The 26,852-nt window shown below is 38.0% G+C and overlaps 1 protein-coding gene across 3 annotated transcripts in view; it reads right to left on the reverse strand.

The window, feature by feature from the left end:
• Window positions 1-14,701: 14,701 nt before the first annotated feature.
• The window catches only part of ERICH3 (glutamate rich 3), a 100,074-nt gene continuing 87,923 nt past the window's right edge, over window positions 14,702-26,852 (reverse strand). For 2 of the 3 annotated variants that reach the window (XM_039838600.1, XM_039838602.1), the window contains exons 13-15: window positions 23,410-23,538; window positions 17,605-20,030; window positions 14,702-16,903 (exon numbers count right to left, since the gene is read on the reverse strand). In XM_039838600.1, the coding sequence (XP_039694534.1) occupies window positions 17,623-20,030; window positions 23,410-23,538 (2,537 nt within the window). In that variant the 3' untranslated portion in view covers window positions 14,702-16,903; window positions 17,605-17,622. The remainder of the gene's footprint in view (window positions 16,904-17,604; window positions 20,031-23,409; window positions 23,539-26,852) is intronic. The other variant, XM_039838601.1, reaches the window with a different exon arrangement.

The following is a 26,852-nucleotide window of genomic DNA, read 5'->3' on the forward strand; positions in this document are numbered from 1 at the left end:
TTGTATAGTTCTTGGCATACCATAGCAGATATTATTGTAAATGTTTCTGTTTATTGTTACTGTTACATTATCATGCAGCCAAAGAGCTATGCCACAAAAAGAGAGTATGAGAAGGGTAGACATTTTTTTCTCTCTTGTGGAATAACCATCAACATGCCTAAAAACCTCACCTTTGCAAATAACAAGCTGCCAAGCTTATACTTCTGAGGCACTTTGAGCCAGGCTATCCAGCAGCCTTAGGTAGCAATATCTTATTTATATCTGATGTAAAATCAGAAGACAAATCAAATCACTTAAATCAAATACAAGAACCAGAAAGAATTCTCCAAACAAGGGGGATGCTAAGTAAAAGTGGAAAGAAAACACATTTATTGAGCACATACTATGTGGCAGGAACTGTTTTAGATGAGTTTAAGTAAATTATTTCACTTAGTTCTCTGAATAGCTCTGGAAAGAGAGAATTTTTTTCTTTATTTTTCAAGTGAATAAAGTGATGACTCCAAGCTAATGTAGAATGGAGCCAAGATTCAAAACTAGGTTGTCTTGCCTTAGTATCCATGATTTGTTCACTACATAGTACTGCCTCCATTATGATGGAGGAAAATAAGTAAAAATAGCAAATGTTCACAACCCAGAATTGTGGTAAAAGCAAATAAATCTTCAGTTCTGCAGTCCTGAGGAAAATTTGGGAATTACCCCAGGAGAAGTTTCAGGGACCAGGAAAACAAACCTTTCCTGATTGAGATGGCTCATTATTGCCAAATAAAACCAAGAAAACCATCATCATCACTTCCTCTGTTTTAATTATGGAAAAGAAGGGGCTGGAATAATCTCAAGGCTCAAAAAACATACATTGTTATTTTCCAGGCAGAAAGAACCAGAGATGATTGACAGAAGCAAGACTCTCACGATGATAAGCAGAAACAAAAAAGTTATGAGGGCAAAGCACAGCAATTAGGGAAGCCAAGGAGTTCCACATTTCCTCTCCTCATTAGCATGCTGGGTAGGGAAAAGAGAAGAGAAGGCGGTAGCCATTACCAGTAGGATTTGAATACCTTATTTCTGCCTAGTTTTGTGTTGCTTATGGTTATTCAAGCATACAGACAGAAGAGCTCCCCTTGATCAATTCCCTTCCATATTTCACGAGTCACAAGGGCAAAAATGAGCCGTTTGACATTTGCAATTCCTTCACTGGGTATCAGCTGAAGGCTCAGCTGCTACTATAACAGACTGTGGTCCAAGACTGTCAGCTCAATTAGCACCATATGCAAAACATGATGGAGAAGCAAAGTTCCTCTCCCTCCTTGGATATCCTACTTTTTATGATGCTAACTAGAAATAAAAAGAGCAGGGGTTGCACATTTCTCCTCAGGCCAGAGATCCAAGGCAGCACAGCAGCCGACCCACTGGCAGGGTGCTAATTAAATTAGGCTTCTTGAATTAAAACACTGCCACGGGTGCCAGACCCTGCTGATGAGGACACATCTCCAAAGCACTCTCAGTTTAGCTTTATGTTTAATTAGTGAAATAAAAAGAATATTATCTCAAGTATCTGTCTTTTAAACAGTGGGCTCGTGTCTAGAAATAAAGTTATTGTCAACCATCTTTAAAGAAGGTTTTGAAGCTCACTAATTTTACTAACCTCCATCACTTCTTTTGTCTACTCAAGGCAACAGGAAAGAGTAAGATTCCAGCAAGACCATAAAATACAATAAAAATAATTTTTCCCCTCTTTAATTCCTGCCCCCTTCCACCCGTGACCTGTGGATGTTGCCATTTCCTCTTAAGAACTGGATCTCTGAAGACAGGGCATCTCCTCCCACACACTCACAGCGTGCACCCAGGGCCCAGAACACGATCCAGGGCTCCACCTGGGGCCTGAACTCAGGACCTTCTGCGTGTAAAGTAGACGTGCTAACCACTACTATGGAGCCACCCCCAATAAAAATAATTTGAATGTTGGTTTGCCCTTTAGTTTTTTATGATAATCCATGATCTGCTTAACACTACTTCCAAAATTAATCCACAGTGAAGAATATCAAGTTCTTCTTTCAGAGTATTTTTTTTTTTCTTTCCCAAAACTCAAATTAGTCTAAGGAAAAAGAATCAATGGCCTGAGACCACACTTTGAGAAGCACTGGCGTAGTGGTTAAGGGTGTGAGCTTTAGAGTCCACCTTGGAGAAGGTCTGGTTCTCATCCTCACTGTGATCTCCTATTGCCACGTTACTTAGTTTCTCTGATCCTCAGATTCCCCATCCACAAAGTAGAGATGATTCTAACCTCATAAGGAGTGATAAGTAAAATAATGCATGAATATCACATAACACAGTGTCAGGCACATGACAAATCTTCCATAATAATCAGCCATGCTTGATATAACATGACTGAGAAAGGAATTAACCAAGCACCAAGGGCTAATCATTCATTTCCCAGACGCTAATGAAAGGATTGTGGCATGAGAAAATTTAAGTGTTCATAAGACAAATAAGCCCTAAATTAAGATTTAAGATCTTGTGGTTGAAGCTTTATAAATAAATAAATAAATACACACACACACACACACACACACACACACACACACTGAGAACAACATGGATAAGGTTGTAACGAGATTTGCAATGCAGTTAAATTAAACATAAGTAGTTAATTACTAATGTATTAGACACGTCTAGGTGTCACCTGAGATCTTCTTGGCCTCACTTGTACCATTGGCCATCGAGTCACCCACCATTACAGTAACCAACCTCCTGTGGGTACAACCTGACCACATCTTGACTATTGTCAGGACAGGTCTCTATTGTCCTAAACCTCCCAGATCACTTCCATAGAGCTCAGGTTCCCTGTGGCCTTTAGTTTCTCTTGGCCTTTGCAACTCAACCTGGCAGTTAACACTTATGGACCTCTAGAGTAAACCTTTGGCCAATGGGAGACCAGACGCACAGTCATTCTTGGAGCTTGAGAAGACCCTCAGTGAGACTGCCAATCAGTTGCCTTTGATACCAAACAAAATCGAACTCAGTACTGCCCTCCCTCTTTTCTATCCTCACTCCCACTTTCTTCCTTCTTGCTTCTGGAGGATTGCCTTCATTAAAGACGTAGTAGCATATGAGCTTTTGCTCAGGCTCTGCTTTCTGGAGAGACCAAACTAGGATAGATGGTATACGAATAAGTTGAATTTTGACCACTAGTTTCTCCTTAGAAAGGAGTGGTTTGGGGAATGAAGGAATAAGAGATTGAATAATTAAATGAGAGTAAGCATGAATGAATGAATGAGTGAAGGGATTTTAGTAGGCTGCTAGGCTAAGATCATAATTTTGGTTCCTTTTGAGTCTCCTATTGTCTTTGTTTTTAAAAAGATAAACTGAGGCATATTAAATTTTTTAAGTTTATTTGAGTAAAAATATATTTCAATCAGGCAGCATCAATCAATCCAGAAGTTGTTAGAAGCAGTCTATTGACAAGAACTAGAGGTAAGATTTTTACAGAGAAGACACAGAAGGAAAGCAAATAAATTATTTGATTGGCTATAGCCTAAGGGGTTACCTTATTTGGGAAAGACTAGTTAACTGTTTGTGATTGGTTGAACTCGGGTTTTGATTTCTTAACCTTAAGGCATTAACAGGCTTAGATTTCTGTTTGCTTATCTAAACTGCTGAGGTCTTAGAACCACTTCAGCTTAATGGTCTCCTTGTTTAATTAACTTAACACTGTTTTCATGCTGTTCCACAGTCTGTTATGTGTGGGCTGTAATACTCAGTGCCACTATGCTCAATCATGCCCTTTGTAAGTCCCCCTATTCCAATCAAAATTAATAGTTAACTAGGAATTTGCTACCTTCGCTCTAAATTTCTATCAGCTGATTTTTTTTCTCTCCCTTTCTCATTTTTGTTATTTCTTTCATCCTACTAATCTGCTTACTCATGTTCCTACTTTAAATACTATATTCCCACTTAGTCTTCTCATCATTACTGGTATTCCTTTTCCTTCTTAGTTATAGGTTCAGTGTCTATGCAAATTAGAAATGACTTTTTACTTGCCTTTCAGAAAGTTCTGTCATTTACATGAATGTGACTGGCTTCTCGGCTTTGCCAGGATGGTACTAATCTCTAAAACTCTATCTCTCTGGTGTTTCTTTTCTTTCAGTTTAAGCAACCTCTCCTCTTTGGAGGTCTCATGAACGAAGTGCTCTTTCATTGCTTTTGCTTTTAGCTCTTCAGTGCTCACTGAATATGGGTTCACACATTTTTTTTTTTCCCCAGACCAGTCCCAAAAGAATAATGAAGTAAATCCTGAAGTTTTTAGTAGAGCCCCACCTACCACATTATAACCCCTCCTTAGTTACGGTATAATTTCCTGGCCATCCTTCAAATCATAGTTCTTGACAAAAAGAACAAAAAAAAATGGATGAAAAATGAACGAGGAACTGCTAGATTGGAAAGACACCAAGCTGAAAGTAAAGATGAAGATGAAAAGCAATGGAGTAATGGCACGGGATCGAGGCTGTTAGTCTAGAGCTCTGCAGAACCCCAAATGTCTAAAAGTTTTTTGGCATCCACATAGTCACCAAAAACTTTCCATCTCCTGGAATACAAAGTCAATACATTTGAGGGCAAGTTCAACTGGTCAAATCTATGCAAGCAAGCACATTTTTTAAAATTCTAGTAATTAAAATAATTGGCTAGCTAAGAAAAGACTGTCCCAGTTAATTGGTCTCCACTGAAGAAACATGAGGCTTTAGGGAAAATGCATGTTTAATAGAAGTAATAAGTTATTAATACAAGTGAAAATTCTGCAAAATGGAAAATAGTGAGTAGCGGAAACTGCTCAAGTTGCTTACTGAAGCTAAATTAGTTTGTTCCATTCCCCTATTCTATCCATTAAGCTGTTAACTGATTTAAAATATTAATACAAACCAGAATCGACAACCAAGAATAATTTATCCAGCAAAGCTATCATTTAGAGTTGAAGGACAGATAAGGAGCTTCCTGGACAAAAATAAGCTAGGAGAATTTATCACCACCAAGCCAGTATTACAGGAAATATTGGAGGGACTTCTTTAAGAAGAAAAAACATGTATCAAAAACAAGAATGAAGAACGGTGACAACTGCATTCCTATTGATGAATACCTTAAATGGAAAAGAGTTAGGTGCTCTGACCAGAGGATAGAGTGGCTGAAGGGATGGGAGGGCAAGACACCTACAAGTAAAAAGGAAGGGGATGGAAGATGTTTTGATGGTGTTTGAGTCCGACAGAGAAAGATAAACACTGTATGATTTCACTTATACGCAGAATCTAAGGAATAAAGGGAACAAATTAATCATGGACAGACTCGCAAATATAGTGGACGCTTTGGTGTCGGACGGAGGAGAGGGGGCATTGGGGGACTGGAAGGGTGCGGTGAAGGGCTGGAGAAGTGCGGATCGTGGCTGGTGAATGCGAGGATGGGGAGCACAGCATGGGGAATGCAGTTAGCTGGGTGGGGGGTGTGCAATTGGGGGGATAGTTTTGTGAGCTATGTAGATGTCTGGCCAACGTGCTGTGTACTTGAAACTAAATAGAAAATTTTAAAAAATAATAATAAAAATAAAATAAAATATTAATACAGCTCAGGAATCACAAAGAGACATCTCCTTATTTGCAATTTTTCTGTCGAATGTCTTACTACCATATCAAAAATGATTTTCCATAATATAAGCATATATTGCAATTAATCAAAGCCATACTCCAACAGAAGTGTTTACAAATAATCACAAATATTCTTAGTGTTTTAGCCCTTTGCCCTTATAATTTTCGGTGATCTACCTTAAAAGTCATGTTTTCTCTTATTTTTATAGGCTCCATGGTGTTCATTTTTCCTGTGGTGTTAATTTGTAGTGTTTATTTGTAAATATAGCATTAAATAACTATCAGCATAACACCATGCATTTAAAGGGAGCCACTGGTTTTCTACACCTTCAGACAGCTGCCTGTCACCCTGCTGCGTCACTCTGGGATCTCATCACAGAGTGCACAGAGGGCAAATGAATGTTTGTTTCCTTCGTTAGGGCACTGGGGAACTAGGACAAACCATGAGTGTGCCACAGGGTCCCTTTCCCAACACTTCTAAAGGCTTGCTTAGGGACAGGCGCGCTATCCTCCTTCATACGCACCCCCACTAGGCCTTACCCCAGTTTCCACTATAATACAGTTTTTAAACTTTTTACTTGATAATGAACAATTCATAGGAATTTGCGAAAGTACCCAGAGAGGTCCTGTGTATTTCTCACCCAGTTTCCCCCAGTGCAACATCTTGCATAACTATATGCATAACTACAGTGCAGTATCAAAACCCAGAAATTGACATTGGTTCCCCCTTTTAAAGGCGCCTGTTACTCACCTCTGAGTAGGAGGCCCTAGCGCCCACCTTATTTTATCAGCCGCAGTGGGCAAGTTATAAGAAAGTGAAGAATTAAAAAATGAGGTACTCAGAAAATAGAGTACTTAAATTCTTTACTCCTCTACTCTAAAGTTTCATGCAACCTGGTTGTTTCCTTGACCCAGTTGTGAACTCTTGGAGTTGAAATAAGGGAAGAAATACCACTAAAAAGAGCACTACAATTTTAAATGCCACTAAAAGTAGCATTGCAATGTTAAGTGCCAATAATAAAAGCATTGCAATTTTAAAATCTCTTTACAGCCATTTTAAGACAATTGTGTTAAACACCATCATCTAAGAAGCTTGAATTGTGGAAAAATTTAGTCTCATTGTTAGTATCTTCATAGTCAAGACAAACCTTATTTTGAGGAACTTGTACTTATACACATTTGAAAAAAAATATATTCTCTTACTTTACAATTAAATTATGTAATTATTTAAAAGATTATGTCAAAAGTCTGCCTTTTGTAATACAGGGACTCAATACATTGAATAGTCTTCCCACCACAGTACAAGTAGATTCTGCATAAAACTTAAATTTTTTATTTTATTACTGAACTTTGAGGGAATAAGAAAAGTTTCTTTTGTGTTTGTTTTGTTTTGTTTTTTAAGTGAGCTAAAAACCCTCAGTAAGCACAAGGGGAAAGCAAGGTTGCCCCGAGGGCAATGGAATGTTAGTGCTGAAGCTGGAGAGTAAGCTTTGAGCTAATAACGCTGAAAAGATTTATTAAAGATCAGCACGTTAAGCTGGACCTTGAAAGGTTTATTTAGAAATTAAGATTAACTCAATACTTACAAAGAAATTAGAAATAAACCACCATTAATGAAAGTCAGCATAAATAAACTACCGATCCAGACCACCGAGGACACCAGACATGAGAAGAATCAGTTTTAGAGTAGGAAATAACTACATATAAAATATGTAAGGAAATTTTAAAACCAAAATGACATAAGGTAGGAAAAAAATTAGCGTGCACCACGAGATTATCAAAAATGAATAGTTAGATTTGGATTAATACAACTTTAAGAAATAAAAAATAAAATTATCGAAAGCGAAATCTTGATGGATATAACGTAGGGAGGAGGCAAGAGAATTAAAAATGTTAAATCGAGCTACATTCAGAGACTGCAATGTGCTGACCAGCCCTGCAGCCAGGCCAGGAGGACACCTGCAGAATAAAGGAAGATTTCTGCTGGGATTGCTAACAACCCATTCCCCTCATCTGTGAAGGGGAAACAGGAACAACAGAGTCTTTAAGTGGCTGCCCTCCACAAAATAAAATCATTCATTCCCCATGGCTAAAACCATGGGAAACCTATGAATTAAAGGCTGGGAGCTGCCAGCAGGCCTTTCACACTCTACATGTTCTTACCTTTTCGCATTACATACTCTTCCCCTTCCTCACTATATGTCTATATCAAAGGAAATGAATAGCAAAATCTTTAAAATATAAACCACAAGAACTAAAGAATGATATATAAATTGAATTCCCTTAACACTGAGGGTCCCTCTCACTCTCTGCCTCGGAGAGGAGACCACATTCTGTCTGTGGAATGTTACCCCCTTTCTAATAAACTTTCCTTTTGACTCTAACTCTGGTGTGTGTGTTGAATTCTTTCTACACCCTCTACCAAAGGACCCTCTTCTTCTCTCAGTGCAAGGCTTACTCTCCCCACAACTTAGGGAAATTTACCCTGTCTTGCATCAGATACATTAAACAGAAGATTAGACACAGATAAAGAAAAAGAGAATTGGCAGGTAGCTCTGAAGAAATCACACAGAATGCAACATTTAGAAACAAAAAGGGGGAGAAATCTCAAAGCTTTTTTGCTCATTTGTAAAATAGGAATTAAAATGCCTGCCCTCGCTTCTTCTCTATTTTCCTAGATTCTACTTCATGAGAGCAATGCAAGGTATGTATGATGATAACCTATATGTGGAAACTGCGTTATATACCAACAAGATATAATCAAGGCTCCCTCTGCCCCTTTCCATCTCTTTCCTCAGGTCACATTTATCTAATTTATTTTTCTTATCATTGGTTTTCTTCAAACCATGCTTGTTTATTATACCCTGATTTCCCCTGGACATAACTATTAGGAGGCAAGATAAACATACACTGATTTTGCCCTTTCCAACCCCCTTAGGATCAGCTGAGGCACTTGTTTTTCAGGTGTGGACTGGACAGGTATGGAGCTAGTTATACCATTTAGAAGCGCTCTAGAAGAGACCCCTTGGCTGGAGTAAGTCAGGGTGCACAACCATTTTACATCAAGCCTTAGGAGACACCTGGGCTAGAAATTGCCATGAGTACAGGCTCTCCTACTGAGAAGCGGCACTTAACAACACATAATGGCTGTCCAGAGGCTAAATCAGCTACAAATTGACCAGGACTCAGCTTCACAGATCTTACAGTTTGCAAATAGAGATTAAGACTTGAAACCAACAGAATCTAACTGTGGAGGGAGAATCATTCCCCTCTAGAAAAGGCCTCAGTGGTAAAGGGGAGGACATTTATAAGCACCTTGTAAACTGTTTAATAGGGTATGACTCGAATACTGTCTCTCGGGTGACAGAACAATGATCCCAGCATTATTCTTGAAATTGTAGTAGTATTGTGCATTGGAAGCCTTCATCTCTACATGGAGGGCAGGATTTAATGTTTCCACTAAGAAAGTAGACTCTAAAGTAGTGATTCTATGCCTGAGCTAGCTGCCTGGGGGGCTTTAAAAAAGACTGATACCTGGCCCTACTCCCCAGATATTCTAATGGTCTGGGATGCAGCCTGGCATCAGGGTTTTTTTAAGCTTCCCAGTGGATTCTAATGCACAGCCCAGGCTGAGAAGCTTTGAGAACTCTGATTCTCACACTTTAGTGTGCATCGGTATCACTTGGTGGGCTCTGATAACAGTTTGAACTCTAGGATCTCAAAGTCTAGTCCAGCAACGACAATATCATGCTGGGAATGTTAAGAATGCAAATTCTCAGGTGCTTCTGGCCCTAATGAATCTGAAACTCTGGGAGATGCACCTAGCAAAATTCTGATTTAACAGGCTCTCCAGGTGATTCTAATGCAAGCTAAACTTTGCGAACTCCTACTCCAGATGGAGCCATTTTTTTCTGAGTTAAATCCCAGCTGTGATACTTTGTAGCTCTGTGACCTGAACATATTACTTCATCTTTTTTGTCTCAGTTTCATCATCTATAAAATGGAGCTAATAGTACCTTCCTCATAGCATTGTGAAGCTTTATGAGTAAAGGAGTAAAAGAATAAAATGAGTAAAATAGTAAAAGCATAATGTGTTAGATTACATAATACCGATTTCAATTAGGCTTCTGAAATCACATTTACAGTTTACCTTTTAAAATCAGGAGAATTCTGATGTGCAGCCCAAATTGAGAACCGGTGATTTAGATTTGAGTTTGTTAAGCCAATTTGTATATGCTTAGGTAGGTTGGTAATTTGTTGAATTCTACTGGAGAGTTCTGTGTTAAGTTGGGAGCCACTAACGTTATAATTAGTTTAGCGGGGAGAGTTTATATTCATTCTCCGAGATTTTCTTTTTTTTAATCAATGGCGGGTGCGTGTGTGTGTGTGTGTGTGTGTGTGCGTGCGCTTGTGTAAGCACATGAAATAACTAGAATGTGGGATTTCTGCTGTCTCTAGCTACAAACCTTTTTATTCTCAGTGGGGATTATAAGCAGGCAATGACAGACCTCTGGGACATCGGTAATCAGGCCAACGGAAGTGTTTCCCTTACACAATATTTGAAATCTTGCATTTCAGTCTTTGTAAAGCAAGAACTAAATTAGCTGTTCTTTAACCACTACCCAACACCCCAACACCCCAAGTTTTAGGGAATGAATTTGATTAGAAATTAGGATTCTGTGTTTCTCAAAAGAGTATCTGACTATAAAGCACCACTGTGAAGTGAAATAAGCTCTGGAGATAAGCTCGTCCCATTTTGTCTCTAATGATGTGTGCCCTTTCCTCAGACCTCCGGACCTCCACTTTCTCAGTTTGATCTCGAAAAAGGGACTGATAGAATCTTTGCTCTCTAGTATCCCTATCACTTCTAATATTTTAGGAAAATACAGTTTATAAAATAATATTTTATGAAAATATCATACTCCCTACATCCTATCAACCGCAATCAAAATTAGGCTTCAAAAATTTCAGAACAACATATAACTTGCCTCAATCTGCATTTTAGTTCATTTAGTTATTCATTTACCAGATATTAATTGAGCACATGCCATGTGTCAGACACTGTTCTTAACGCAAGGATTTGCACATGGGCCAGAACAGATCAAATCTCTTCTTCATGGAGCTGACATTCTGCTGAAGAACAAATCAGTTTGTGTCACATGAAATGCAATTGTCAGAATTCTTCAGTTCTTTTTTTTCCTTCTTCACAACATCTCACATTTGCATTCGAACAGATGTACCAGTGAAGATGGAGAAAGAGGGATTAAAAACCTGGCTAAGATTTAATAATAGTTTTTAAAAAAGAGAAAGATTCTAATATATCACCCATTCCACCAAGAAGTTAAAGGGAAATTAGTTCCCTATTCTAGTTGTTTCCAAACTTTTCTGATTAAAGCATATTTTTGAAAACTAAAATTTCTATGGCATATTGGGAGGTGGGGGTGGGCAGTGAGGATTAGTCTATATAGTTACAGAAGTAGTCATTGCTTTTTAGCACAGGTTGATGAACTACACTTCTTAAGCCAAATCTGGCACTCCACCTTGTTTGGTAAATAAAGTTTTATTGGAGTACAACCACACTCGTTCGTATTGTCTATGACTGCTTTCACCCTAAAATGGCAGAATTGAGTAGTTACACCTATATGTTCCACAAACCTAAAATGTGTGCTACCTGGTTCTTTACATAAAGACTTTTCTGAATCCTGTTCTTTAGCACTGAGTTTCTGTTTGAGTATAATGGTTGACTGTCCTGCCTGTATACTCAAACACATTCAAGGGGTGCCCCTCCTTCCCTGGGAACAGCTAGATATTGCACTAAGGCTCTGATTTCTTCCTCGTAGCAGCATCACGCTGCATGATGCACTCATTTACTTCTCTGAAAGATATCACTTTAATACTGTGTATCCAGAACAAACTTTACACATTAATCAACATGTTAGCAACTCATTTTGTGATGGCTGCCATGCCTTGTAACTTGAGAAATGCAGCCTTCTGCTATTCACCTTGTCTATTACATCAGTGCTCTTCAAATATTTTTGATCGCATACCATAGCTTTGAAAAACTATTACCCCCCATACATTTTTTACTGACATTTTCAAATTTTCATATATGTTTAAATAATAGTTAAAGGTGTAATTTCTAGCATGTTATAAATTGGGATATTTTAAAATAAAGTGTTTACATCTCTTCCCTAAACATGTCCAAAGAAATTAAAATGGCATCGCAATTTGATATCCCCTTTACCCACATACTATACATGCGGTGGAGTGCCATCCAGATACCTCCTTCACAGACAAAGCCTTCATTCCCTGGCAGCCCTGAATGAGGCTACTACTGGCTCACCTGTGAGTCTCTGCACAGGAAGTGTTTTTGACTGAAGGGAGCTACCTAGTTAAAGGTTATGCTCCATCCTGGAGAGGCAGCAGTGACTCGTCTACTGTGGGGACTCAGAGACCTAGCTCCCTCACCACATTCTGCCATCCAGAGTTCCTGTGGGACAGGCTGCAGCCCTGTGGTGATTACATCAGAGCCCATTTTTCCTCTGGACCCATTTCTGTTTCCCTCACTCTCCCACAGTGTTATTCCCAAGAGCATGCCCCAATAAATTTTCTTCATACAAAACTCTGTTCTGGAATGTTTCCCTGGGAACTTGACCTAAAATAAACATTTTCAAAAGTATATGACTAAGCTCTTTGCATTAGGAAATCTCATGTTATTTTTTCTTAATAAAAACCTTCATTTTCATTCCACATTGCCAACATATTTTTATCCTATTGTAGTGTATTTTTATGCTTGAAAATCTTTTTTGATTAACCTTTGTCACACTTCTCTGCAACTATGTTATATAAATTAAAATTGAATTTTAGAAATTTCTTATGAACATAGGGTTCTATGCATTAAATTTCTTCTAGGCTGAGCTATCATTACAATAATTGGTAACATGCATTTGATCAAAACAACATACATGTATTATAAATTTTGATAATGTTACACATAAAAAGTAAAAGTAGAAATGCAGATCATAAGATAATGATTTATATTTTAATTAGTTTGTGTGCCTGTATACAAATATTATTTACTGCTAAATGAGTGTCCAATATTAGTTCTATTCCATTTTCTCTCTTATTTGTATAGATGTACAAATATAGTATTAGTGCATGTCACATATGTAGATGGGAATGGAAATGGTTTGGTTGCATTGAACTGCAAATGTTCTCTGAACTCCTTCTGAGTGATTTACCAAAAATCACAGACCGATAAAATACCAAAAAGTATTTTAATGGCTTATCAGCGACAATTTAATTAGGTTCTCATTTAGTTTTCTTGCAAACAAAGAATTGAAAACCACTTGACTTGCAGAGTATTTGTTAACCAGTCATTAAGGTCATTCCTTTTCTCATTACCTACACTGTATTTCAAATCATTGCTTTGTCATTTGTGACATCCCAGAGACAACACAGTAAAACTGGCAAATGAATGAAGAGTTAGCCTCTGTTGTGAAGAAAGAGATTGGGCACTGGCAAAGGGAAGACCTTGAGTACAGGCTAGTTCTCAGCTCCATTTTATCACAAAAATACATATGGAGGTTCAACAGCTGCAAAGCAGCCATGCCAGTGAATCCCTTGAAAACTCTTATTTTCTATCAGAGGTATACCCATACCAATTTGAAGGCTTCTGTTTCATATTATTACTAATTTTATAAAGACCGGGAAACAGTTGACACAGGAGGCAGAGAGCTGGTTCTTAGACTTTGGCACCAGCTTCTTTGTCCTGGGAATTTTCTGTGTACATTATTTCTCTAATAAAAAAATGAAGGTCTTGCATCATTACCAAATATTGTAAGGGTTGCACATATTATTAAACAGTCTGAAACTTCTGGAAGAAATTTTATAAGGAATGTACATCCTCAAATATCTTACATTTTGTCTTACTTAATGTTTCTCATTATTTTGAAGAGCATAGTTTTTCTGTCATAGGGCATGATAGAGGGAAAGAAAAAACTTAAGAAAAAAAGGAAAGGTGAGTCTGAGAGCAACTTTTAAAGATTTCTAGATGTATTTACTCCTTATTCTTTTGTACCTCTTGCTGCTGGCCATGGTGACAGGCAACTACTTTTAAATGGTGCAATCAGGTGTTATAGAAGACAGGAAGTAAATATTACCCAAGGTCAGAAATGGCCTTTCCTGGGCTGTCCTTGAAGCTGTTGGAATATTTCATTTAATACATGAATTTTCTTAAGGCTTTCTTTTCCTAAACAATCATTTTCCAAGGGCAATAACTGTGGCGAATTATTAACCTTAGGAGTGTTAAACTCAACTATACTTTAAATTTACAACACAATAGTTTATAAAGCCATAGAAAAGACTTAACTAAAGAAATTCAAATAGCCTTATTCTGCCTACCCTTACTTTGGTTGTCTATTTCTCTCTTGTATTATTTCAATAATTTACTGTATTCTTTTACTGACAATGCCTAGAAATATCACTTCCTTCTTGCTAATACCAGATATATTAGTAAGATTTAACCTTTCCCCTTCTATACTACCCCACTATGTCATTTAAAAGAAGTTCCCTGTCACCATGGCCAGCAGCAAGAGATTCAAGAGAGCAGGGAATAAATATAGCTAGACTCGTTTAAAGTCACTCTCAAACTCAATCTTCTTTTTACTCTTTTAAGTTTTTTCCTTCCTTCTACAAATAAACAAAAATATGTAGAGGTTCACATATAGTATTTTAGTATTATACTATCCTCTTCCTAGAGGATAGTATATATGATAAATATAGAGTTTGGAGTAAGAAGACCTAACATGACCATGATTTTAGACAAGCCACTTAACTTTATGAAGCTTCTATTTACTTATCTATGAAATAGTGATAATAATTTTCTTCTGTATTATCCTATGTATGTGAAAGGCATGTATAAACACAAACAGTCAGTATAAACACATATATTAAAAAATACAACCCAATGAAACATTCTCTCTGCTTTGATCTATGGAGTTTAAATTTTGTAAGGGAAGGACAAAGAAGATTTTTACAACTTAGTATTATATATAAAGAACAATTCACATGTCTTCTCCGTAAACATATGGTTTATTTATGCTTTTTAATAATGAAACTAGGAAAAAATCAGTTCATTTGAACATAAATAATTTTATCAACATCATATTTGCAGAGAAAGAATTCATTTAGTCAAAATATCACAACACTGAGTTTCACAGTTAAACCCACATGCAGACTGTAGAATCATGTTACAGAATGTTTCAACGGAATGTGTTAAATATAAAAATAATCCAATGCAATTTCCATTTAACACATGTACAAGACTCCTGCTTCAACAGAATTAACAAGTTTACAATCTTTCTCATAAAGTGATACATATTCAAAGTGCTCTGTAGCACTGAAGTTGAGATCGAGGAACAAATACTGTAGAGCTCCACAGTAATGCCGCCCGGTAATAAATGAAATTGGATATAATTAGATGAAATCCCCTCATAAAACAAAGGAGACCTACAATGTGTCATGAGTGACTCATCCTCAATAGGGGGTGGGGCTGAGGGACTTCATATACACCTCAGTACAATCATCATAAAAATGAGTTTAAAGTTGAATTCATCCTAGAGAAAGAAGAAAAAATAGAAAGACAGAGAAACAGAAAAAGAGAGTGACAAAGAGAGACAAAGGAAGTTCACAGGGCTTCTGCAATCTATCTTCCAACTGAGACTAATCCTCAGTATAATCAGTAGTCCATAGTAGAGTTTGCAGACATTAGAGTCCATCAGAATTACCTGGAGGGTTTGCTTGGTAAGACAATTGCTAGGCCCCACCCACAGAGTTTCAAATTTAATAGGTACAAGATGAGGGCAGGAATTAGTATTTGGGACAGTTCCAAGTGGTGCTGATATTCCGATGAACGGCCCACATTTTGAGAACCACGGTTGTGCAGTCGGCATGGATTACATGATCATCTAGGGCAAGAGCTCTCAGTTTTGTCTACATAGTAAAATCAACTGAATTAAAAACAAACAAACGAACAAACAGCAAAATAACCCTGATACCTACACCCATCTAAAACTAATTAAATCTGAGTCTTTGGGGTGGGACCAGGGGTTGAATCGCTCATGCACTCATGAAAACGTCCCATGGAAATCTAATGTGTAGTTCAGCTAGGGAATCACTGCTTTAGGAAATTTTCTTTCACCTTCTCACGAGGAGAAAAGATAGCCAAAACAATGTGCCCTTTGGACTACAGGTGCATGAACAAAGATGTCTTCGAGGAAATCAAAATCCTCAGTAGGCACGATGATGCACAACTATTTCTAGTAATATCAGGGAGTAATTTAGACAGCAATTGTGACTGCCGATTTACAATACACTCCAAGGTTAGTTCACAGGTTTGAAATAACAGAACTCGGGAAGGTGAGGAGCACACTAATTTAACCCAAGTTTATTTTCCATTGAATGACATCAACAAAAGAGTCTAGAATGTTCATATATGTGCTGATGTGCAATGTTTACCTGCTATAATTATTGTTACTCATTTCACTCAGCTAAATTATTTACTACTCTGATTAAAATTTGAGCAGCCCCACAAATAAGGCCCCCAGGGCTGAAATGTCACAAGCACTCACCAGTCTACCTCACAAAGCAAAACTACAGAAACACGCATAAAAAACAAAGGGCACTCTGAAATAAGATTTCCACTTTAAATTACTCTTCTGGCATAAATAGAAAGAATGACTATTTCTAAGTGAATATACATGCCATGGGGTCATTTTACAGGTGTGAAGCAATCTTTAGTATTGAGTGTACATGGAATGACCTTTAGAGCTCATTTTCACAGACCAATTCATTAAAGCCTCAAGCCATAGATTTTAAGTAAAACTCTCATGTGTGAAACTAGAATTATGTTTGATTATAAATAAAAATGAATTTAAACAAACCCCGGACTTTAGGACTGGGTCGTTGAGGTGATCTTTGATTAAAGTCAAACATTTGAAAACTACCAATTTGATTTGAATAGAGACATGTTAGCTATGTTGAACACGTAACAACCTCACAGCCCTCTGTGAAGAACCCACTGCCTGTGAGGAGAGTCCTACAGATGGGTAAGCTATTCTCAAGGTGCTCACTGTGCTACTGATCAGCACTGACAGACTGGGAACCAGTTCAGACAAGCAGAGGTTTTTCTTAAATAAAATCTAAAGTCCTGGCAAGGCGCTCGGGTGAATCTCTCTCCACTCTTTAAGTCTTCCAGAAGACATCTTTAAAATATTCTGAAAAATAGTAAAAAGGATAGTAGAACTATGAATAAAATCACTTAGGACAGTAGAACCTAGGCACTGAGGATGTGAGGGCCTCAAGGAAATAGCAAGAATACAAGGAAATGATAAAAATAATTTTGGTCTTTTGTATTTTTTATAATTTTAAATATTTTATATATTTATGGCTATATATGTATGCATATATATGTGTATATATATGTGTGTGTGTGTGTGTGTGTGTGTATATATATTAAACGTCACAAAACTAAAGAAATGAAGTCATAGAGCCCATTTAAAGGCAAGTAAAAATAGCCATTCTTTTAAACACTCAAAGGGAAGTGAATTCTGGAATAAGTTTGCTTCTTTCCTTCTGTGGTGTGTCCCTGTGGCACATTGTCCTCTGTATTTCATCTTTGGGGCCCTATAAGCGAGCCATGACTCTCTCTACTTCAGAGAGCTATGCTTGCAAAGGCAGATGATGTGATTTAGAATTGTAAGGAGCATAGAAGTGGGGTTTTGTGTGTGCTTTCATCTCACCTCCATCTCATTCAGCCCAGTCCTGATGGGCTGAGTGTTAAGCAGCACAGAACTGAAGCCTGTGTGCGTGTATACATGTATGCAAGGACTGATAAAGGGATGAGCCATCCCAAAGTGGAGGGGGCCCCAGGTGGGGTATCTGTTTAATCCTGCCAATGGAACAGGCTTACACTCACCGTCTGCCCTGAAGTCTCTTAGCCCTTCATGTCGCTCACGGAAACATCTGTGTTCTCACTTTCTATTTGCGCTGCATGCTCTTGCTTCTCTTGCGTTCCAGTGCAATCAGGTTTTACAGGAAGTGTTTCCATGTCCTGTGGACTCTCTCTATTTGGCCCTGACGCTCTCTCTTGGGATAATCCCAGTCTGAATTCTTCAGGCTGGTCTGACTCCTGCCCTCCAACACAGCTCCCCACCCCTACATCCTCCCCTACTAACTCTGCCTGCTGAATGGTGTCAGCTTCCCCTCCCTTTTGATCCTGGCCTAGCTGTGGGGCTTTCCCTTCCAGGTCTGAAAGTTCTTCCCCTCTCTTTTGATCCCGGCCTAGCTGTGAGGCCTTCCCTTCCAGGTCTGAAGGTTCTAGTGGAGTCCTCACCCCGGTTCCTGATGCCCCTGTCACTGTCGCCTCCTCCACTGCTGGCACCTCCTCCCCACTCAGCGCTATTTCCTCTACCACCACCTTCTCTGCAGCTGCTGTTTTTCTTAGTAACTCATCTGCTTTGTGCCAAATTTCCTCACCAGCAACATCTGAAAAGTTAGAGGCTGTATTTGCTTCTGTTTTCCCCTCAGCTGTCTCTGAATCTGCCAACACCTTTCTCTTCTCCTCAGCCATTTCTGCTGCTCCTCCTTCTTGGTGCACATCTTCCTCAGCCACCACTGCTCCTCCTTGCAAACTCCCATTCCCTTCTGTGTTCCCATTTCTCATCACTCCTATACCCAGAGTGCACCCTTTATCCTCCTCTTCTTCTGGGTCCTTATTCATCACTTTTCCACTCAACTTTTCTGCCATCATGGAATATCCCTCAGGAACATCTTCTTGGGTCATTGCTATGCCCCCCACTTCTTGTCGCCCTTGCGAAGACCCTTCTTTATCCTTCCTGTCTAGTCCTTCAAGGCCATCTTTATCTTTGGCTACACACTCCTGGGCCTTGCCTGCCACTGTGGTCATCCCCTCAGCTGTCTGCACCTTTCTTGCTGGGTTACTTTCAGAAACTCCTACTGGACACTCTCCCTCAGGACTCAACCCCTCATCCTGCTCAGAGGGAGCTACATCATCATTCTCTCCGCAGGTTGGCTCTGCTCTGCCTTTGTGTTCCGTGTCTCCAGCTTCTCTCAATCTTTCCCCTCCTCCCTCATTCCTCAGAGCTATTATGTTTTCCAGTGACTTTTCAAATTCAGGTGCTGTTTCAGACATGGTCACTTCCCTCTCTCTCAGTAAATCTTCTTGCAGCCTTGTGTCTTCAATCAATTCAGATGCTTCCATGAGTGCTTCATTCTCAACATCACATTGCATTTCATTTTGGGGGCCTTGTGTCTCTTCCTCGGGTCTTTCTTCCTTCATAGTTTCCCCTTCTCCCCCTTTAAACTTTTGCCCTTCTTCTAAAATGTCTTCATCTTGAAGTGCATTTGCCCTTGTCACCTCTTCTCTCTCAGATTCAGTTTCCCCCAGAGGTGTTTTTGGCCTCTCAGCTTTCATCCTCTCTCTTGCTGCATAGAATTCCTCAGGTGATATTTCTTTCCTATCATCTTCCTTATTAGATTCTACCTCAGTCATAACCTGCTCCCTTTCCACATCTTCTGGGCTGTCTGAAACCCCCATCTTGGTAGCCTCAGCCTTCTCAGATGCCGAGGAGCTCAAAGGTGTTTCTGTTCCCATAACTGCCTTCCTCTCTTCGGCTGGTTCCTCTCCCTTAAGTATTGCCTCTTCTGAGCCATCCTCTCTTGAGGATGCAGAGTCTCCCTCAGGTCCCATGTCCTCTAGATCTGTGGATGCTTCCTCTGTACCGTCCTCTGCATCTGGCTTTTCAGACCCTGCTTCACTCACAGCTGCCCCTCTCTCAGCCTCTCCCTTCAGCGTCACAGCCTCTTTCAGGGCTGCTGCCTCCTGAACACACTGTGAATTCTGAGCTGGGGCCTTGCTTGCAAGCACTGAACCCCATTCCTCCTCAGAAGCTGCCTTCTCTGTCTCCAGCACCGCCTGCATCAAAGCCTGCTCTTCGGGAGCCTCGTGTTCCTTCCGACCTCCAGAGGCTCTTACCGCTTCTTTTCCCTCTTCATCCAGCCCTGTGTCCCCTTCTGCTTCTGCCTCTTCCCCACTTGCTATGCCCTGAGGGATCTCTCTTTCCTCTGTAAATTGTTCCACTAACTCTAGTTGTTCTGCTGTTGGATTCCACTCCCCCAGGGGAACCTCATTAACGCCTGCTTTTTCCCACAGTGTTGCATCCCCTTTTTCTTCTGGTGCGTCAGCATCCCTATGTTGGGGAACCTCATCTTTCTCCACTGCTTCTTCCTTCTCCCATGTATACATTTCTGATGTAACTGGCTTGGATTCCTTGATTGAGTTGAGGGTTTCCATTTCCTCCACCACTAAATTCCTATTTGGTGCTATAAAATAAGGTTAGAAAATAAGGTTACTTCAATTCAAGTGCACAGAAAGGAAATATATATATAATATATGCATATATTATATATATATATAACCTTATATGAGATATTTATATATAATATCGAGTGGCCATTGATATTATATATAAAACATTTATTCCATTCTATGACGCCATGGACTATAGCATCAGGATAGCTTTTCATGACAAGGAATGCTATCAAATTTAATGGACACATTGATATTAAGGGAAAACTGAACATCAGAAATGTTGAAAATAAACAAAAACTTCATGTCTTAGACTAATAAAATCAATCTCTCTCATACTACACACACACACACACACACACACACACACACAACTCCTACTTTCATTTAAAATATCAGGACTTATAGAAAAATTATGCAATAAGAAAAATAGTATATCGTATTCTTAGAAATCATTGTTCCCTAAAGCACCGTAATATGCCTGTCCCCAGCCTATGTTTCTTATCCTCATGTAGGCATTTAGCAACATAATCATAATACCGTGGAGCTAATCATTATCCCAAACATTACTTCCACATTTTAAAGCTACTTATCTAGATTTAGTCATCAAATAGCTTTGTAGCTTAAGGTAAGACTTTTTACTAAAGACACTAATTTGTATTATAGGTCAGGATGCCTCCCATCTATGTTCAGAAACTGATTTGCCGTTGGCAAAACAGAATCACAGAACAAGACAAGACTTTGTAGTCTGGGACAATTTTCAACATAAATAAGCTTCTTGAAGTATTTCATAAGTTCTCATCCATAATTCCCTGGCAAATCTGGGTATACTACCTATCATACTTCAATAAATGTAAGTTCAATATCTTTCTTAAAAGGCTTCAAATGGATTTCTTATTATTTAACAAATTCATGTATTTCTGTTGAAATGATCTATGCAAAATAAATAAAAGCACGTCATGCCAAATACCCAAAGCATTTAAATTTTCCCACTGCAGGAAAATACTTAAGAAAATAGGAGATTCTCAAATAGTCATCTTAATCATTTCTATCAATCTAACTTTTTTCATTTATAAATGACACTGGACTAGATGTTATAAAATAAGTTACCATACCAAAGTGTCAACCTCCAAATTATGTAAACATACAAAGTTGGCAAATGTGTTTTCCTCATTTTTTTCACTTGTTTGTTTGCTTTTTTCGAGTAGCCATATCACCTCCTACCCCATCACCAACGATCTACCAGAAACCTAAAGCCCTGACCTTTTTTGCCTCTTCCTTATTCTGATACGCCATCCAGGATTGTCTTATCACTCCACTTCCTCTCCTAACACAAAATATGGTTGCATTCCCTTTGTCTCTTGCCAGCTATTAGAAGGTAATAATAGCTGATATTACATTTTTCCTAAAAATGTATTTGGAAGGTAGCTTTTGATGTCTTCTTTCAAAAGAATAACAGAAATTTCAGGGCTATCAATAAGGTTTGTGTTGACTTTTATAGGTACTCCTCAGCCTATCATACCGGTTATTTAGGAAATTGTACCAAGAAGCTCCCAGAAAGAAATGTAGAACCAAATGTTCACTCAGAGAACATGTAGCCAATTCACCTGAAAGAATATGGTCCATTTTATTACATTACAGATTATTACTAGATTTAAAACAATGAGAAACAACAATGTACGTTGAGTCTCTTTAATAGTATATCTGTTGCTACTCAAATTCCTTCATAAAAGTATATTACAAAGTCAGTTATGAAGAATGTTTAAATAAAGTCCGCTATTTTGTTAAGCTGGCCTCTAAAATTATGGATTATTTAAAGAACATTCAGGAAAACAGAGAAATAAAATTGCCTAGCCACCATGTAAAAATATATTATGCCTAAATTCTAGGAGAGAATGCTAATGGCAACCAGTTGAGCTATTTTATGAACACACACGCACACTACTGGGGAGTCAGACATGACATTCCTGAAGCAAAGGAGAAAGAGTAATTGAAGCCCTTCTTAGAAATATCAGTATGAAAATATGACATGTTTTTTGTTGGTAACGCCATGGGCTTTGAGGTGGGGGGGCGGAATTAATATAAGAGAGCAAATAATATTTAAAACAGTGGTAATTTGATTTAGTAGAATGAGTGTGTACTTGGGAGTCAGACAGACCTGGGCGAGAATGCCAGCTCTGCCACTTACTAGCTGTATGAACTTGGGAAAAAACATCTCTCTAAGCCTTCATTCTCTACCCATAAAATAGGAATAGCAATGCTTGACTCACAGAATCTTTGTGATGGTAAACTATAAAATGTTTAGCATAGTGTTTGGCACAAAACCCTAACAAATCTTTCTTTCTCATTTTCCTCCCACTGCTTACAATGTATTATATGTTCTTGCTTGAATCAGATTTGATCTAACAACTATTGTGCCTGCATTGCAGAATGTTTGGGGAAGTACACTATAAAAGATTTGGGTTCTCTAAGTTCAGAGTCCTTCTATAACTCAGCCCATCGGGTGTTTGTGTCACCTGGCTCTCTGCACATTGTCTAAAGGGAATTGGAGCTCAGGGAACCAGCATAAGTACAAATATTCTGGCCACTGTTATTTTTTTTTTAATGAGTAACACAGTTCTTTGATTCAGGAGTCTTGTGTCTCAGGAGCCTAGCATCTATGAAACTGGCTGGCTAACCTGTTTACTTGAAAACAGTAAAATCTCAAATACCTCACAGTGCTCGATGACTATCATTAAAAATTAGAGGTGGGAGTAACATAAGCATATAATGAATAAAATGAATAACCCTCCCCCCCACCCCCACACACACATATGTATATTCAAATAAGGGCATTTTTAAAAGTCATCCACTAAATATGGGGAAACCTGATTTCAGGGACACAGGATGTTTGACAAGATATGTATGACTTTGTTGGGTTACTCTAATTGGCACCTTTGCTACTGGAATACTCATCACCAATAGCCAGGTCATATCCTGATGGCAATAAATTCTCTAACTTAAAAAAAATGGGGAGTTCAAATAAATCATTGTGAAATATGCCTTAGCTCTCTATGCCTCCAATCCTCAGGCCTGGTCAACTAGCTGGGAGGCAGGCTATGTAACAGACTGATCTGAAAATCCCTACCAGTGTTTTTTTTTATAATCTAAAGTCCTCTTTTTTCATTCTAGATACCATGTATTCAAAAAAGAATAATAACATTCATATCTGATACCAGCTTTAAAGCTCCCCTTAGGGCCTCTCAACCACCTCCTGCTATTATATTCATTAGCTGAAAAGAAAAGAAAGGTGGAAGAAGGAGGAAATAAGGATAAAAGGATGAAAGATGGAAATGGGTCTGTCTTTGGCAGAGGATTTCTGAAGGTCGTTCCTAGGTAATGATGTGCCCTTACCTGCACCTGGGTCCATCTCCGGCATCCTCGAGTGCTCTTTTCCCTCATCTGCGCTGCTAACACCAGACTCAGTGTCATAGGGGCTGCGGCGGCCAGGTTCCACAGCTTCAGCTATTATCTGTCCAACTGCTTGGAGATCATATGAAATATCAAAAGGTATAAAAACAGGTCATGGGAACGTTGCTGAGCTATTTCACATCATTTCAGCAAAGGGGGTTAATTTAAAAGTATTCACATTAAAATGTGACCTTGTTTTTAAAATCTAGTAAGATTAAACAGATTCCAAGCTATAATTTCAAAAAGAAAACACAATAGAAGATCATGACATAAAGAAATCCATGCAAAGAAATACTTGCATTAAAAAATGACAACAGCCAGAAGCAGTGACAGATTTGCCAAACGCACATGCCATGAAATGATTGAAAAAGGAGTTTGGTTGCCTTTTCTTTTCTAGAAACATGTGTTATAACTTTTATAACACCAATCACCACCGTTATTTTAAATTGCTTAAACTACCAGAGATGACTATACTATGCACATTTCATCCGTTAGTACATTTCTTCTGTTAGTACACCCCATGTGGACAGAGCAAAAAAGTTATTGCACGATTCCTGTAAATTTGACAGTAAAAGCTGATGTAGAAATTCCTGTGATCTGTAGATCATTACTAGCATGGAACTTCAGGAACACAAAGATCAAAGTTTCCATACTCCATACTAACTGTGTCACCTTGGGCAAGTTCTTTGTCCTAAGCTCAAGCCTCAGTCAAAAAGAGGTACCAGTGGTTATTGGGAGGATTAAATGAAGGAATATATGTGGAGCATGCTTATCTTTTACTTATTAGCACATGCCTAAGCACTTAATAAATAATGGCTATGATAATGATGATGATGAGCATGGCTATTAAAAGTATCATCATCCAATCTGTTATGATTCTAGGCAACACTGTAATATCAATTAAGTTGGTCTTTAGTTTCTGACAGGTCCCTGACTACATCCCCTGCTTATCATCTGATGGTCCATGTCCCTAATTCCCTGACATCTGCCATTATATTACCTTCTGGTTAACAAAAGCTCACTCAGATAACACTAGATCTAGATCTACTCTCCAAGATAAGAACATGTTATCTCCAAAATGCCCTTTCCTTCCTTCCCTCCCTCTTTCCTTCCTACCTTCCTTCTTTCCTACCTTCCTTCCTTCCTCCCTCCCTCCCTCCCTTCTTCCTTGTTTTCTTCCCTCTTTCACTTTCTCCCTTCTTTCTTACTTTCTTGTTTCCTTTCCTCTCAGATATTCTGATTCAGTTGAGATACTGTGAGAAAAACAGAACTAGAATGTGGTCTCTTGCTCAGTTTAAAGCAAATTGCTAAGGAGTAGTTAGTTACTTACTGATCCCTCTGTATTTGGAAACAAATAGTGAAACATCTGCTTTATGTGGCTTTGCAGGAAAAAAATGCGATGACTTAATCTTGAGAGCAAAAGTAGAAATGAAAAGAGGTACATCATACAGTTTAAATGTATTCTCTTTAAAACATTTTTTGAACATTAATTTTCCTCATTCATACACTATGCCAAATTAAAAGGTTTTTTCCAATAATTTAGAGATGATATCAACTTATGAAAATTAGGTTATAGTTGGGTTTATTATCAAGTCAACCTTTATTTTAGGAACTGAATAAACATAGTACATATAAGTTATATATCATCTTTACCCACTTCAATAATGTTAACACTGTGTAACTAGAGAGTTTAAATATGCAGTATTTTAGGTCTTTGTGTATAAATCTGCTTGGCTGACTGGGCAATAGAAATCCCAAGGATGGTAGGACAAGAGAGAGTTGGTAGAAGTCTGATTTCCTAGCAGTTACTTGAAGCTTTGTTTCATCAGCGCCAACAAGACAGCTAAGATTTATTTCGAGTAGTCCACAGACTATAAAAAAATATGGCTTATTATATAAATATGGAATGATTATGTTGTACACCTGAAATTAATATAATGTATGTCAATTATACCACAATAAAAAATTTTTAAGAAATATGGTTTATAATAATAATAATAAACAATAATTAAAATAAACAATTAGCAGCTATTAAACCAAAAAACTATTCTAAGAAGCCAAACAGTACTAGCATAATCTGAAAATCACAACTCACTCAGAATTGACAGTGAAGCTTGTAGTCCCTCTGTCTCAGGACTGTAATCACCACTTGCCCACGTCTGCTGGCTTGCCCCTGGAGGGTTATGCTTTGGAAGTAGATGAAAGCCTGTACAGTTATGTGTTGCCTGCTTCAGATTCAGCAAGAATGAGACCCTGTCCTGAGCATCAAGGACTTATTAGGTATGAGACCAGAAAAAGACTTACTACTCGGTCATTTTTTTTCCTCAGATGTTCTTCTGAAACTGAAACTTAAAAGCAAGAACTTGGCCAGTGTGTAACCTTGACCATTTCCCACCTATAGTAAAGGAGGCCTCTGCATGCTGAGACTCCCAGACCAGCAATGTGACAAATCACTTTGTTCCCTCTATATAACTCTCATCCCTCAAGGTTCTTCTCCTTTACCCCTCCATAAAGATGACCATTAAAAGCAAAGGTAATTGTCAGTCCTCACAGCTTTTGCAGCAAAATGAAAGAGGCTTATACAAAAAATTTCTTAGGAAAGCACTTTTTCCACTCATATGATACAGGATATTTTCAGATGTTTTTAAAAAACCAAAATATTCTTGTATTATAATGTTAGCATTTTATTATAAAACACACATTTTAAAATAATATATTGTACTTTCCCTAAATATGAAAATAGTGTATAATCATAATCTAAAGTTTGAAAAGATAAAAAAAGAGTACAAAGAAGAAACAAAAACTATCCTAATTTCACCACTCAGAAAGAACTACTAGTTAACATTTTGGTGGATTTCTAAGTATTTTTTTCTCTACTCTTATTGCAGATAGCATTTTGTATACCATTTTATTAATTTAGCAATATATTATGACTATTTCTACATATCATTAAATAAAAATTCTTCAATTACTGCATAGAATGTTCTAATATGGTTTTACTAAACTTTGGTTAACCAATTGCCTGGTGTTGAATATTAAGTTATTTCCATTTTTTTTTTTTTATGATTATAAAGCTATGTTAAATACCACTTACAATCACTTTTGTACTTATTTTGGACTATTTCCTTAGGATAAATTCCCGAATTAGAATTGCTGGGTCAAAGAGCATGATATTTTCAGAAGCTTTTGTTACGTTTCTGTATGTTCTTTAGAAAAGGAATTATTAATTAACAATTTCACCTATAATTACAAAAAGCCTTATGTCCCTGTACTATTGCTGATAATGTCACAATTTCCACTAATTCTTTATATATTTGATAATTTAGCAATTGAAAAGTGATAGCAAGGATACAGTTTTCAATATTAATAAGCAAGCTTCCTAAATT

This window comes from Pteropus medius, unplaced genomic scaffold (genome assembly GCF_902729225.1).
Source record: "Pteropus medius unplaced genomic scaffold, Ma_sr-lr_union100, whole genome shotgun sequence".
NCBI lineage: Eukaryota > Metazoa > Chordata > Mammalia > Chiroptera > Pteropodidae > Pteropus > Pteropus medius.